General features: G+C 37.8%; 1 protein-coding gene across 1 annotated transcript in view; it reads right to left on the bottom strand.

The window, feature by feature from the left end:
- GMDS (GDP-mannose 4,6-dehydratase) overlaps positions 1-14844 on the bottom strand; it is a 389872-nt gene that overhangs the window by 216485 nt on the left and 158543 nt on the right. The window contains exon 7 of the mRNA XM_052697565.1: positions 3502-3629. Within this exon, the coding sequence (XP_052553525.1) occupies positions 3502-3629 (128 nt within the window). The remainder of the gene's footprint in view (positions 1-3501; positions 3630-14844) is intronic.

Genomic DNA, 14844 nt, shown 5'->3' with positions numbered 1-14844 from the left:
TCTGGATCAATGCTTGAAGGCTATAAAAGTTGTTACCTTCGACTATTTTTTTTTTTTTTTAAATACTTCTGTAAAATGCATACTGATAGGCTTTTCTATAGCATTCATCAGCGCTACATCGATGACATTCCAAAATAATTAATGAGCATATATTGGTTCAATATATTAATAATTTGTTTGGAGCAGACACAACTAAAACTGCACCAGGGAAGCAGTTATCTTCATCATATTTCTGCTCTCTGGACAACAAAGTTGTGGGCAACGCAATGGCAGAAGGCAACCTTAGTAAGTGATAAGGAAGAGACTGAAGGGGAAAGAAAAGCCTTATTCTAATGAAAATGAATGTGCTCTTTTCCCAGAACGACCTTCTAATGAGACTGTGTCCTATTTGTTGGATAACCCCTTACAACCTCAGAAAGAAATGTTTCTGTAGCTTCTCCAGCAACAACGCTTCCGTTGCATACGTACCTTAAGGACTATTTAGCATGTAGGAAATAAAACAAAAAACAACCAGCAACAGATCAATGTACATTTTTTTAAATGATCCAAGTTAAACACTTGTAAGAATCTGTACCTATTTGAAAGAAGACCCCTGGGAGAATGTCTGAGGAAAAGCGTATGCCTCGTGTGTTACCAAAGGCACAAAAATGAGTCAGACTTAAGGCTTGTTGTTATACTAGTATTTGAAAATACCTAGCAGATGGTTTACTAGAACTTTCTGCAACAAAGAAAAGGTAGGAATCACTCTCACAAAACAAAATAGCACTCAGAAGATTCATAGATCGTTAGTGCTGATACATTGTTTTTCCTCTTCCAAATCAGTGGCATTGATCATCTGTGCTTGATCCACTGATCCATCCCTTGAGACCTGTGCTGGATCACAGTTAAGTAGAAGTGGAGAAAGAGGAAGTAAGAGACTGTAGTAATATCTTCAGAAATGTTAACATTTACTAACAGAACGTTAGGACAAAACTAATAATCACTCCAAAACGTTCGCTGTCTACTCAGTTCTATTTCCCTCTTCTCAAATGCTGATTGAAACCTTTCTTCTGAGTTACACTTCCCTATTTTTATTCAGCAACACAGTGCCACTGTACCTCACTCTCAGTTGCTGAATATAGCAGTCCCAGCTCATAAACCTAATCAAACACATATTCCAACTCTTCTCTCCTAATATAAACCAATGTTTATGACTCAACTCCTGGTGGTGCTTTGTAACCACCAGACTTTCTCCTCTCCAATACATACAGGATACAATCTCTCCACAACGTCAATGAGAGTTTGGTCATCAACTTTCATGGGATCAGGAATTGACCCATAATGTTTTATAAAACAACAAAAAGGAATGTATTTATGGTTTTATTATTATCCCTACTAAGGAAATAATGAGAAAGGAAGGACTGTACATGGTCTAGTCTATATGCACATATGTTACTTGTATTAATATGAATGGGATTTAAAAGTACATATGGAGAGGATAAGATATATCCCTATGTGTTCAGCCATATGCTTAAGGAAGCTCCCCAAATGCTTGTAAATACGATTATGCTTGCTAACATACTATGTATTTATTTGAACAACGTTAAATCTCTAAGCCCTACTTTCCAGCCCATTAAAGCCTCAAATAATTGTTTATTTCCAGTTTAAAGTTACTGTCTTTTAGCCATTAGAAGGCTGTCTGTAATCACATTTCCATGATATTTGGGGAATTAGAGAATTGATAATAGCTCTCCCATTATCCGAAGGGGCATCTCTGGGAAGAGAAATGCTCAAGATGAACTATATTTTAGTGAGGAATTCTTCCAAAAGATTTTGGGACAGGCCCAAAACATGTTAACTGAAAGGTCTGGAATGCTACTTACACAACAAACATGTGTTCGTGTTGTAGACCTCAGACAACTGCGTTCCTTCTGGAGGCCAAAGCCATGTTTCTGGATAGACTTGCTCTCATTTTCTTTTTGTTTTTGAAGTTTTGGAAACAGGACAAGGGCCTGACCCATTATGCACAGGAGACTTATTCCAAATTTCCCATATAAAAGAAGACATCAGAATTCATCCCACAGTTTATGATTTGGTGCAAGCTGCCTTTAAGTGAGACAGCCAAATTATTTATGGAATATCTTATGCATTTAGTAAATCATATTGACATAATTGCAACTGATCATTTTATTTCGCTCATCCGTTTCTTCCTTTCAGCTGAGCCTTGGTAAATGTTTTTGTGAACACTTTGTTATAGCTTTATCAATAGAAAGATGATTGGGATGGTTTACTAGATTACTACTTCAACTAATGTTGAAGTCACAAATATAAAGCAATTTGCATGGAGGCAGAATGAGGATATTTGTCATTCTCTTAGTACACGTGGCACGATATGTACCATCTTACATATAAATGCAGCGCAGAATCAAAAGGCAACTTCATAGCCAGCTGCCAAAAATCTCCTTTTAGCTTACTTAGCACAACTCCTTTCATGTTTACTTTTTTTATATCACCCAGAGCAAAAGTGTATATTGTGGCACCATCATTTCATTTCCTTGTTTTGTTGTTGTTGGGTTTTTTTGACCGCAAACAAGATTTGGGAGCTCAACATTTACTTTATCTTTCAAAGCCCAAATTACAATAAAACCCCAGATCAGGTTTTCTTTTTGTCCTACTGAAATACTTCATACTTTGTAAAACAGAAAAACAAAACTGTTGTCATTTTTTTTAAGCTACATCAATGAATGGTGAAGCCAGATCCGGTTTCCCAGCAAGGCATTATTAAAAGACAGAAATAGACCAATGACCACAGGAAATCTTTAAGCACCAAAATGGAGACAAAAGCCTCCTGGGGAAAAAAACAATATTTCCTACACGGTCATTCATGTCTCCCTGTCATACAATACAGGGGTATTGTTTGTTTGTCTGCTTAAGTAGATGCACAGAATAAAATTAGAAACAACTCCTGACTACGAAAACACTTAAAAGGCTGGATGCAGGCATACATGGCAGAACTGAGATCACAACTACGTTGCGATGCTTCTTTTTTAGGTATAACCAGATCATTTTGATCATTAATATCGCTTTTGATCATTAATATCAACATCATTCTTCCCACATTATATATAATAAAGGCCACCAACCCCCTCCACCAATCCATCCAATCTGTGACTTCAGGTCAGTTTGCATATTGCTGTAGTCTTAATATTGGTCATACAAATTGTGAAAACAGTAGAAGAAATGCTCCAAAATAGAACCAGGTTATTGTTGGTCCCTTCCCCCATGGAATTCAGTAAAGGAATGTAAACCCAAAGATTTATTTTTCTGTTCAGGTCATGCCTGGGGTAGACTTATGCTACTAAACTCCCCAGTCTGAAATCAAGAACAACACAAAGTTAGCAAGTCTTCATAGGCAAAAAAAATCCTGTAAGTCCTCTGTGGCTCACGAAGTGAAGTTACAGCAATAAGAGTTATCCTCCCCACAAAGATGATTCAGAACAAGGCATCTGGCCCACAGCTTACCTCAACGTAGTCCCTGGCATGGCCCCAGTCTCTCTTAGCATCCAGATTGCCCAGGCTGAAAGAATCCATCTGTCCGAGGTGAATCTTTGCCACTGATCGGCTGATTTTTCGAGTAACAAAATTAGCTCCTGGAATAGAAATAAAAGGGAGCATCAGCATCACATAGTCACAGTGGCAGATTGGCTACAAGAAACACCTAGCAGCTCTGCTCATTTCATTCTCCTTCATTCTTCATTCATTCCTCCCATACCACCTAGTCCCATGCCATCATTTATTGTTTGAGCAGGCTGAGAAGCTTCCAGTGCAAGTGTCACATTAGCTTCACTTTCACAGCAAACATCTTTCTTTGTGGGACTTCTAAGCATTCCTAATTTGCTGCCTCAGTGTTCAGTCCAGGCATAAAGCCAAAGAAAATCATCTGGAATGTCAGTACTTAAACACAAAATGCAAAAGGTTACATAAAGAAGACAGACATCTTAGGCCACCCTTGGGTTTTTTTGTTGCCATTTAATTTCTTCCGTTTTATCTTTTAAAGGCATCTAAACATATTAGCTTATTAATTTTTTCAAAAAGCATATTAAAAAACAGTGAAGGTTAAACATACTCTGTATTTCTAATGATTTGGGATTCTCTCTTCCTATTTTCATTGACATTATAAAACTGTGATTTCACCTTTTTCAACTGAAGGCTTACATAATATTTTATCAGACTTCAGTATTTTGTTCGCTATATTTCATCGGAAAAATGTGCCCATTTATGCTCACGACTGAAACTGATTTGTTTTAAAAAATACTTGCTTTTAATTAAATTTGTATCCTCATTTTTAGATTATGACTGCTGTTCTAGAATGCAGTCAGCAGTTTCCTGAAAAGCAGAGAAACTTAAATGTAGATGATGAATATAGGCTAAACAAGGCCAATGGCATCTGAATACTAATGGGCCACAAAAATTAAAATTACATGCCTTTTTAATAGCTAAAAAAATATGATTGAGTGATGACAGATGATACCACATCCAACTGGAGAGCAGGAAAGTTAGTGAAACTTGTAAAATGCTCGTAACAAATTTTAAAAGCACAAAGTAGTGCAGCTTGTACATTTAAGGCACGTATGGTATTTTTTCCATTATAGAACATCTGAAATGTTCATCTGAATATTTTCTATTTATTGTCAAACTACTGTTAGGTTGCTGCATAATTACTACATAATGAGAATTGTTGCTTTCATGTCTAGAGCATTACAGTTCCTTTTGTATCACTTCACTGTCAAACAAATAAAAAAAAAAGTGCACTTTTAAGCACAATATTAAACGACACAGGTAAATAATTCAGAGCTTATCATAGGGTTAATACAGAATTTTAATTTTGTCAGTTGTCAAGACTGTCAATTCAATCACTGTCATCAGATACTTAGAATATATCACAGTTTTGTGCTTGTTTTTTGAAGGATTAAAATAATATAATTTCCACATTCCTTGAAAAAAAAAAAAATAAAAAGCACTTATATAAAAAGAAATTTTACAAAATAAGAGTGATTTGCAAAAGTTCACTAATAAAAACATACTTGGGAGTCTTTATTAAATCAACGTTTCTCAAAAATTGGCCAAATTGGCAAGATAAAAGCCTAGGCCATTCTTCTCAGCAGGAGAAACACAATTATGCCAAAGACAAACCAATGCAAACCACAGGACCAGCACTACAATTCTGCTATTTCAATTTCTGAAAGCAAAGTGCGTTTCCTCAGTTCCTGGTTCAACAGGCTTGCGGCGGGAGTGGAATTCTGGGTGAGAGAATCTCTCCGGTTAGCCTGACTGGCACTTCTCCAATGATTTTATTTTATTTTATTTTAAGTTATCAGAGTCATCTTTATACAGATTATAACTAATTTATATAGCACAGATTCAATCTATCACATAAACATATTCAGGAGAGCTCTGAAATTCTTAACCTTCTGCAATGACATAATTTCAGTTTTTATTATTATTCTGTGAATAACAATTGGAAGAGAGATTTTTCAATGGGTGAAGTACACGGTCTTATGTTCCAGGCTGCAACTGATTAACAAGCAAACCAGCAGCTTTCAACACTTCATTCCCATTTGCAGTAAAAGCAGTGAGAGTTCTAATCATCATCTGCATTAGAGCGAGTTTCACTGTCAACCTCCACAAATAATGAACATCAGTTTCCATTTTTTATACTTTCTTAGTACAAAAAAGAAGCATAACAGCTAACGAGTGTGTGTGAGGATGATACAATCAACTTAACTTGAAGCGTAGGAAAGTGTGAAAAATATTGCAAAGGGAAAAAGATTCATCTGGCACAAAGCAGTCACAAATAACTGGAGAGAAACTGTCTTTAAAGATCTTAAAAGAAAAGTCAGAATACACCTCCAAATGCACAAATTAAAGAGCACCAGAGTGATGAATGAAAACCTTTACTTACCACCAAGACTCTAGTAATGGTTCTTGGAAATGCTTCAGCACTGAAGTTGTAGAAGAAAATTATTCTACTGTTCATTTCGTAAAACGTGATCAGAACTTTTCTTATGTAACCAAGGACTGAATGGCACATTCCAAGAGCATTTAAATGATATGGTTCATAAACTAAGTTTAAATACCGATTCTCTTCAAACACAGTATCTTAAAATATCCTATTACATTTCATGTTTGATCACATGCCATTAAATGCATGTCATAACTAGAAATTTAGCCGACGTCCACTGGAGTCATACAAAACAGTTAAGGCTGTGTTAGCATTTCCACCAAAAAACCCTCTCCTAGGGGTTTGCAATCAGGCTATAAAGTCTTCCTTTGGCAAGATGGGAATGGTTTGAGAATGATTCTATTGAAAGATCTATGTGGATTTCTACAGTTATCTTTATATAACTGAAGACAAATCTTTGTATTAACATCTCTCTTCCTCAGGAGATATTGAAGATTTAATTTTAATACTGAAACTACACAAACGTTTTCCTCCACAGAATGGAAAGCTAGTACAGGTAAGAGTATCAGCAGAGCTGCTGCTATGTCAAACACTCCATCCTTAAGGTTGAATTTCATCAGGTCTAGAGGGTACATCAGCTACAAGGCCATTAGCTATTGCAGCTGTGTAAGGCCTACATTCTTCATGCTACCAGCATCACCATATTGCATGAAAACCAGCTTTGGCTGGTAGGGAAGAGAGAGAGGTCAGAGTCCTACATTTGTCTCCTAGCTTTGTACTGCTTCTTCAGCTCTGACAGGCTTTGGAAAACATACCTCTTGCTCACACCTAGTGGAATGAATGTGGAGTGATGAATCTCTATTAAATGCACGATGCGTTTTGACTTACTCACTTATTCATAATATGTGAGGGTGGTGGTGTTCAGGGAGCTCACTATCCTACACTGTCCTAAAGACCAAGAGTCATTCTTACTCCATCAGAAGGGCTATGCATGCACTGACTGTCTTGTGTACCTATCCTAGTTATAGGATATACTATATTTATCCTAGTTATATCCTATATATACTATAGGATATACTATATATATCCTAGTTATCCTGGAGCACAAGTGTTATGAGGAGCGGCTGAGGGAGCTGGGATTGTTCAGTCTGGAGAAGAGGAGGCTCAGGGGAGACATCACTGCACTCTACAACTTCCTGAAGGGAGGCTGTGATGTAAAAGGGTCTGGCCTCTTCTCCCAGGCAAAAACGACCAGAAGTTATACCAGAGGAGGTTTAGGTTGGACATTCGGAGAAACTTTTTCTCTCAGAGGGTGGTCAGGCACTGCAATGGCTGCCCAGGGAGGTGGTGGAGTCGCTGTCCCTGGCTGTGTTCAAGAGGTGCCTGGATGAGGAGCTACGAGATATGGTTTAGTGTTTGTGGTACTAATAGGAATGGGAGGGTGGTTGGACTAGATGATCTTGCAGGTCGTTTCCAACCTTGCGATTCTATGATTCTATGATTCTAGTTATCTAGGCAGACAACACTTCCAAACCACTATGGGCCAAATGATGTGCCTTCATGTTACTACCAACAGTGCTGGAAATACTATAGTGTCAACAGCAGAGGTCTGGACAGACACGGCAAGAGTTTCTTTGGCAAGTCCTCACATTTCAGCAGTTCCTTGGTTGAGGACTGCCTTTCAAGAGCTTACATTTTAAAAAAAGGCCTTAAACCTGAATTTTCATGATTTTAACAGCACTTTCAGCCCTGGGCATTAGTTCAGATTTGTTTTGAAAACCCAAGCCCTCCCTCTGAGATCATCAGCATTCCAACAGAAACCATAAGGTCTGATTTATAACTCTGTTTACCTTAGTCACCATTCTAAACAAGGAATCCTCATTAGGAAGACCTGATCTGTACAACACATACCCAGACAGAAAATGATTACAGGAACAATATTGCAATAGGAAGTACAAACCAATAGCTTGAGCTCTGCGATCCAGGCCTGTTGCCTGCTTGGCCACCTGGTTCAGGGCAGCTCATCCCTCTGAGAAGGATGCTGCATACACCTGGCAAAGACATGGTTTCAAAAACTGGAAAAACACATAAAACCAATGCTTTAGGTTGTACACTCTCAATATACCTACAGTTTCAAAGTTGGATACCCTGAGAGAAAAAAACAGTGCACCCCACTGTTTTCATCAGCCCTTCCTGCATTATCAGCAAATTGGTGTTTTTATCAAGATTCATGGGTTTATAGCAAGTAACGAAACAGACGAAGCAGTGTGATGAGCTTCTGTTGTAGAAACTGTTTTTGTTTGTTTTTCCACAACCACTATTTTCCAATCTCTCAAAGCCACAGATGAAAGTCAACACATGGTGAATAATGGTCTTAGAAAGACTGCTGTCCCTGTATAAAACTAGTTATATCTCACTGAAGAAATATCCATCTTAATTCACATCACAGATAACAGACAATCTAATATTGTTCAACAGCAACTTTAATCAGCTGAGATGCAGTACTGTTCTATTTGAGTTTCCATAACAACTTTTTCTGTTTTGCATGAAATATGACAAAAAGTTTTCTGTCTTCAAAAATGCTGGCACAAGAAAAGGGGGATTTTTCACCCCTCTCAGATTCTACAGTTCTGTCATAAATTCTAGTGGAAGTCCAACATGTTCAAACATTGTGTACCCAGTGCTTCTAACCCAGGGGAGCATATATCTTTTAGCATATATGTTGTAAATGATACATTTAATGAGATAATTAAAATAACTTGATTGCCTGAAAATCCATGCTGCTCATAATTTCCATTCTATTAGAAGTTTTCCCACTTTTTCTGGGGAAAGAAATGCAGAGTCTCCATTAGCTTATACTGATGAAAATCAGCACAAAAACTCCAAAGTCAGTGGAGTTATGTTAATGTAAGCCAGACAAAAAATCAAGTTACAGATCTTTGAAGCTTCCAGTTTGAGAGATTTAAATGGAATTTTCAACTGTATCTTAATTGAAACAACTGATAAAGCAGCTGCTTAATACATGTTAGACACAAACAAAAGCCTTTGAATTGTTAATCATCTCTCATTTTACAATAGCAAGTTGTTCTTCTCATAATAAAAAATACACAAATTAGAAACATCCCTGTTTGGAAACAAAGGAAACATCAATTCTAATGGTGATTTTTTCCTTTCCAGATCTGCATACTATCCTACTAATTTCACACTTGAATATGGCTACGTTGGGATGAGCTTGCCAAAAAGTCCACAATCAGATTTCTGCAAAACGAAATATATGTGAAATGAGGGCAAAATGATTCATAAGTAACTCATAGTAAAGTCATGTACTGCATGGGAAACATCTTCCTGACCTGAGTAATAAGTCATTTTATTTCCTGAAACGTGAGATACAGTACTTTAATCCTTACACTTTAATCCTATATAGCATAGCTGGAAATATGCTTCATCATAATGTCTCTAATCTCCTTCTCCATCCCTTAAAACTGTAGTAATATCTTATAATAGTAGGTTGCTTATATTTATAATACATATATAAAGAGTAGAGTATCTGACACATTTTCAGTTTATGTAATGCTAACTATCTTCCAATAAACATGTGGATCTCTGAATAGGTAAGAATAATTTACTTATCTTATATTTACTTATAATTTAATTATCAATAGGCCTCTTTCTACAAGGTATTTTTTATCTGTCCCCCTGGAATTAATCACGTAACAATAAAATTAACAGATCGCAAATTGAAAGCAACAGTACGGTAACACGAGAGAAAATTCTTCCTCCTTATCAAAGGATTCCAATTCGGTATTCCATTACTTCAATAAAATGGTACTCATTCAATTATATAACAAAGACATTCCACTTTAATAACATTTCGATAGACAATTTTAACATTCCAATGCCAAAAGCAAGGTATGCTCATTTAGGAAAAAAAATCTGTTTGGCCCTATTTCCCATTTGCACTGTCCTTTTTCAACTAGAAGCCCTTTCACAATGGCAAGTGCACTTTTTTTTTTTTTTTTTTTTTTAGCATGCTTATAGAAGATTGAAGCAGATAGGTAAACATGCACAGGTAAGATGAATCAGCAGCAGGAGGGTGACAAAATAATGGCATGGCGTACACTCTGTTCTTCCAACACAAGAGCATACTGAAAACATTTGGATTGATGAGCGCAACAGCAGTTCATGTGAACTTGGCACAGAGGCAACTGAAATCAACAGTTTTCCTAATTGGAGGGGAAAGTGAGAGTGGGAGACACTTTGTGAGGAATGACAAAGTACAGAAATGGGGAGGGAATGTAGAAAGACGACTTCCTTTTTCCTGGGGGGAAGAAGGATAGCAAGAAGCCTACCTGAAGGGACAACTAGCAGCACTGTAACAGAGAGGCATGGAAATGGGGCAACAGATGTACCAGTGGCCATGAAAACTAGGAATCTGAAGTGCTGTTTGCCACTAGGTCTCACCACAGCAATCTACATTCCTCAGTGATTTAGTGCAGCTAACCATCCACACTGGGATTTGTCAGCACAGCTTTAAAATCTCTCACAACTGTTTTGCATACAAATAGATACACATTTCCACCTCTGTACAGAACAATGACAGGATGATTTCAATGAATATACAGCAGCAGTTCTCTAATGTCGCTGCAAAAAAACCAATAACAACAAACCCACAAACATTTAATTAACAGTCAGTCTGGTAAGACTGATAGACTGCTGCTATTAGATTTCACATTAAAAATGATCTTATTCAGGACTAAATACACACACTGGATCTATCTGACGGTCTTGTTAAAAGGACATGCCGACAAACCTGCAATAATAGCTGGACACAGAACTGTTATTTTAGTATATTTCCTCTATATAATTTTTCTTAAATTAAAATATTTTCCCTTCAGGAACTGTACACTGAACAGGAAAAGGTGAGGCATCAAAGATTCTTATAAAGGAAAAACCAAACATTAATACTGAAAACAATATGTAAAAGTGTTATTCCTGTTCCCAAGTTTATGCTCTTAATGGCACTTACATAAACAGAGCAGCGTTTCGCTTACAGAAAACTTAACCTTTTGCTCCAAACTATTCCCTTTGATTTCTTAAACACAGTTCCTATACCCTGTTTTTTGAAACAAAAGCAAAAGTATTTAGCCACTCTGATTTGTTCAACACTCACTTAAGATGTCTTTTTTAAATTGTGCATGAGATATTTTTGAATTAAAGCACTAATATAAGATGCTGCAGTTAGATGAGTTCTTGCATGCATGAGCTGTGGGTTAGCACAAATGCGCCTGCCCATCAGCACAGCTTCTTTATATTGTTTAGGTATGCGTAAACAATTGGAGTTAAGCATATGCTTTGCTGATCTAGGGCTGCAATAGCAAGAAACGGTTGCAATCAAAAGAAAAATCTTGCATTTGTACAAAGTAGAAATATCATGCAGTCTAAGGCAATGAGCACAAAAGCTGGTTCTAACTCAGCTTGTTAAATAACTAGAGAAGTTTGGACGTCTGTGTCCCAGCAACTAGTAGCACATCAAGAAAAGAGCTGTTTGATGGCTCAAGCTGAGACATTCAGCCTTCACTCTAGCACTCCCTTGAGAACAAGCGAGCAAGGCTTTTCATCTTACCTGGTGACACATGACTGACTAATAGAGTTTCTCAGACCTTCTGACCTTCAAGGGACTACGCCTGGTTGGTCCCTCAGTCTCTCCAGGTGGCGAGGACATTAGTTTGTGGTAGGTCACTGTATGATCAAGACTTTGCACAGGTCTTCTGTGTCCTTCTATACAACCTCATTAGTGCCAATTTTTAATGTGCAAATTTTCGAGTGTAAAATGTGTCATTTCATTTAATTTCATCTTTCATGCACTTCTACTAAAGACAAAAGAGACTGTAATAAGAGCTAGCCTTAAAACCAGTCACAGTGGCATACAACTTTTCTGAGTCAGTACTTATGTATCTTCTTTCTTACATAAAATCAAGGTGTTCCTAAATCCATGTACTTCCTTTTTGAGCTCAATTGTTCAACCTTTCTTTCTTTCTTAAGAGCTATCTTCTGAACAGCTTTGTGACAGTGCTAATCTTCAAGGCACCCCATGGGAAGCCCTTAGTACATTATTTAGTAAATGCATCTCAATTGTCATAAACCACCCTTTGCTCCAGGAGTCCTGGAGCAGCCAAGACAGGGCCCTGAAATGCTTGAACTCTTATCACTGGAGAGTTGGAAGGATCTATAGGCAAAGAGTTCACTAAGGAGTAACAAGGGACTAGGGAGAGCTGGAGAGGAGGAGAAAGAGACATCTCGGCTTCTGCAAATACAGGAAGCACAGTTTTTTCTAGTACTAGAACAGGGCACATAAAATGCAAGGCACTACATTTCCTTCTATCTTCTGTGTTATGAGTAATTGGATTCTCAGCTTGGGTGCTATAGAAGTACATCTCTCACATTGCTGATGATCCCAAGAACTCCCTCTATAAATCAACTGATTGTCTGCCATTGCCATTATGAGGATGAGTTGTTGCTCCAACTACAGATAAGCTTTCAGTATCAAAACAGACTAAACAAGTGAACAGATGGCTCTGGCACATGAATCCAAAATACTCTTCAAGATGTGATAGGCAATGTGCAGTCAATCTCATGCGCTACTAGCAATACCAGAAAGGCTCTCGGTGCTTTCTGCTCACTCTATCTGCCCCAGCTGTCTCAATTTCCTCAGCTCTGTTTCTACACAGGAACAAGTAGGGTGCTGAGAACAGAGCAGAACAACACGAGAAGTCATGGTCTTGGATAAAACCAAAATGACAATCTTCAAAAGAAGTATTTTAACAACAAATCTCCTTGAAATGCACTTCAAAGTAATTATGCAGAAAGAACACCCAAAACCTTAAAGAAAACCTGCAAACTTAACAGGGTGAGAGTGAAAAGGAAGTGCAGAGACAAGTTGATGAGATTTCGGGAAGAGTGAAAGCCAACAAAGACAGCACGGCCCTTCTGTTCCCGAAAAACTTGGGCATGTTTGGCCAAGCTGTGTTGACCTCCTGTATTCAGAGAGCCAATAAAAACATTATTTCACCTAGCTGTAGCTGCTGCCAGTTGCCTTAACGTGCCATAAAAAGTTACGTCCTTATGTCAGAGCAGGCCACAATCACTCTCGGGGGACCATGGAGTTAAGCAAGGGTGCTTCCACACCCAACCCTGCTCTGAAAACGTGGCTAGGCAGGGGGGCAGCTCTCCCACAGGAGGTTGCATAAAAGCTGCTGGTTGCAAGCAAACCCCCTCTGGGACAAATGCCGGGAATGAAGCTCATTTTCATTTTAAAGTGAAAAAGGCAGTGTGGTGAATAAATAGACACTGTATTTACTGAGAAAAAAAATCCCTTGAACACAGGAATCCAGTAAAATTATAGCAGTTGTATAAAACACACATGCATTTCAATGAACATTCTCTTTTTCTGACATTGTCACTGAAACTGAATCCCATACTTGCATTCTTTCCAAGTGGGAATGATGTTTGTTTAGTGTAATTAATACCTGAATTAAATAAAGATAAATATGCAGCTACATATACAGACAGCCCGTTTTCTACTAAGATGAATTGCTGCAGTCTCACTGAAGTCAGATTTGTTAAGTTTACAAAGAAGAATCCAAACTTACACATTCTACCATAAGTATGTCCAATTACTACCAACACTTTCACACGAAACTCTGAAGCAAAGCAGAAATGAACTGTACAAAACATTTGGAAAGTAATTAAATGGCAAAAAAGAACATCTAAACAAAATGTCCATTCCGCACAGCTCAACTTTTCACGTTCACTACTGTTTTAATATCAGTATTTTAAGAACACTTCTTCCTTTGTAGTTTCTCAAAATTCATTGTTATCCTGTTTTTGTGATATTTCCCATTTAAGTTAGTTTAGACTTCCTCTAGGAACAGAAGAGGCAGTCAGATCACCTGCTGTTCTGAGATGCTTACAATACTTAAGCACAATGGGGTGAAACCAGGACAGAAAGTTAGCCCAATTCTGAATTTCCTGGCTTTGTATTATTAGTGGGACCTTTCACATAGCTTTAGCATCCACATAGGTAGCTATGCATGGTCTCTGAAGTTCACACATGTACATACACACGCTCTGTGCTCATTCAGGAAGAAAGCTGTAAATTCTAGCACTGAAGTTGGGGCTCCCTGTGCCAGTGTTATTACTGAATGCACAGTGATACAGTTTCATTACATATCTCTAGATTAATTAGATGTTGTATTTTTTCCCCCCAGTAAGATTGCTCCCTATGCAGAGGATGGATTTGATCTGGGAGCAAAAACTCGAGAGGAATGAGGCAGAAGTTCTAACAAAATCTGAAGCTCAGCGAAGGTAAAGAAACATAGGAAAAGATGGATTCACTGCTCAGTTTAATTAATGCCGCTATGGAAAAAAGGATTTATACTTGAGCTTCTTTGGCCAATTCAGAAAAGGTACTCATCAATTCACTAGGTTCTTAGTTAATCACTGGATTAAAGAAAAACAAATAATTTACGGGAACTTCACAAAGCTAAGTAACAAAGCTAAGTATCTTGACACTTGTGAAAGAATCAGAGAGAAGCATCCTGAATAAGTCAAAACAGAGTCATTTTTAGTGCACAGATTGAAGAGCATATTCCATGGATGGAGCACTGAGTATATTTGTTGTCAAAGAAATCCTTTCTTGCACTCTGCTTCGCAATTATCAAACATGCAGTCATTCAGGCAAGCACGATTCATTTTGTGCAAGGAATAAGGAAGAAGGGACTTGGGGGCGGGCGGGGGGAGTGTTTGTTCTATCAGATTACAAAGGCACGAGCATGAATTAGTTCTCTGGAGGCACCCTTCATTCACTCATTACACAATTTTTGAGCTAATCAAGTTTGCAATGT

Source organism: Tympanuchus pallidicinctus, unplaced genomic scaffold (genome assembly GCF_026119805.1).
Source record: "Tympanuchus pallidicinctus isolate F22 unplaced genomic scaffold, pur_lepc_1.0 scaffold31, whole genome shotgun sequence".
NCBI classification, from domain to species: Eukaryota; Metazoa; Chordata; class Aves; order Galliformes; family Phasianidae; genus Tympanuchus; species Tympanuchus pallidicinctus.
The sequence above is the reverse complement of the archived record's forward strand: the minus strand, read 5'-3'. Positions and strand labels throughout refer to the sequence as shown.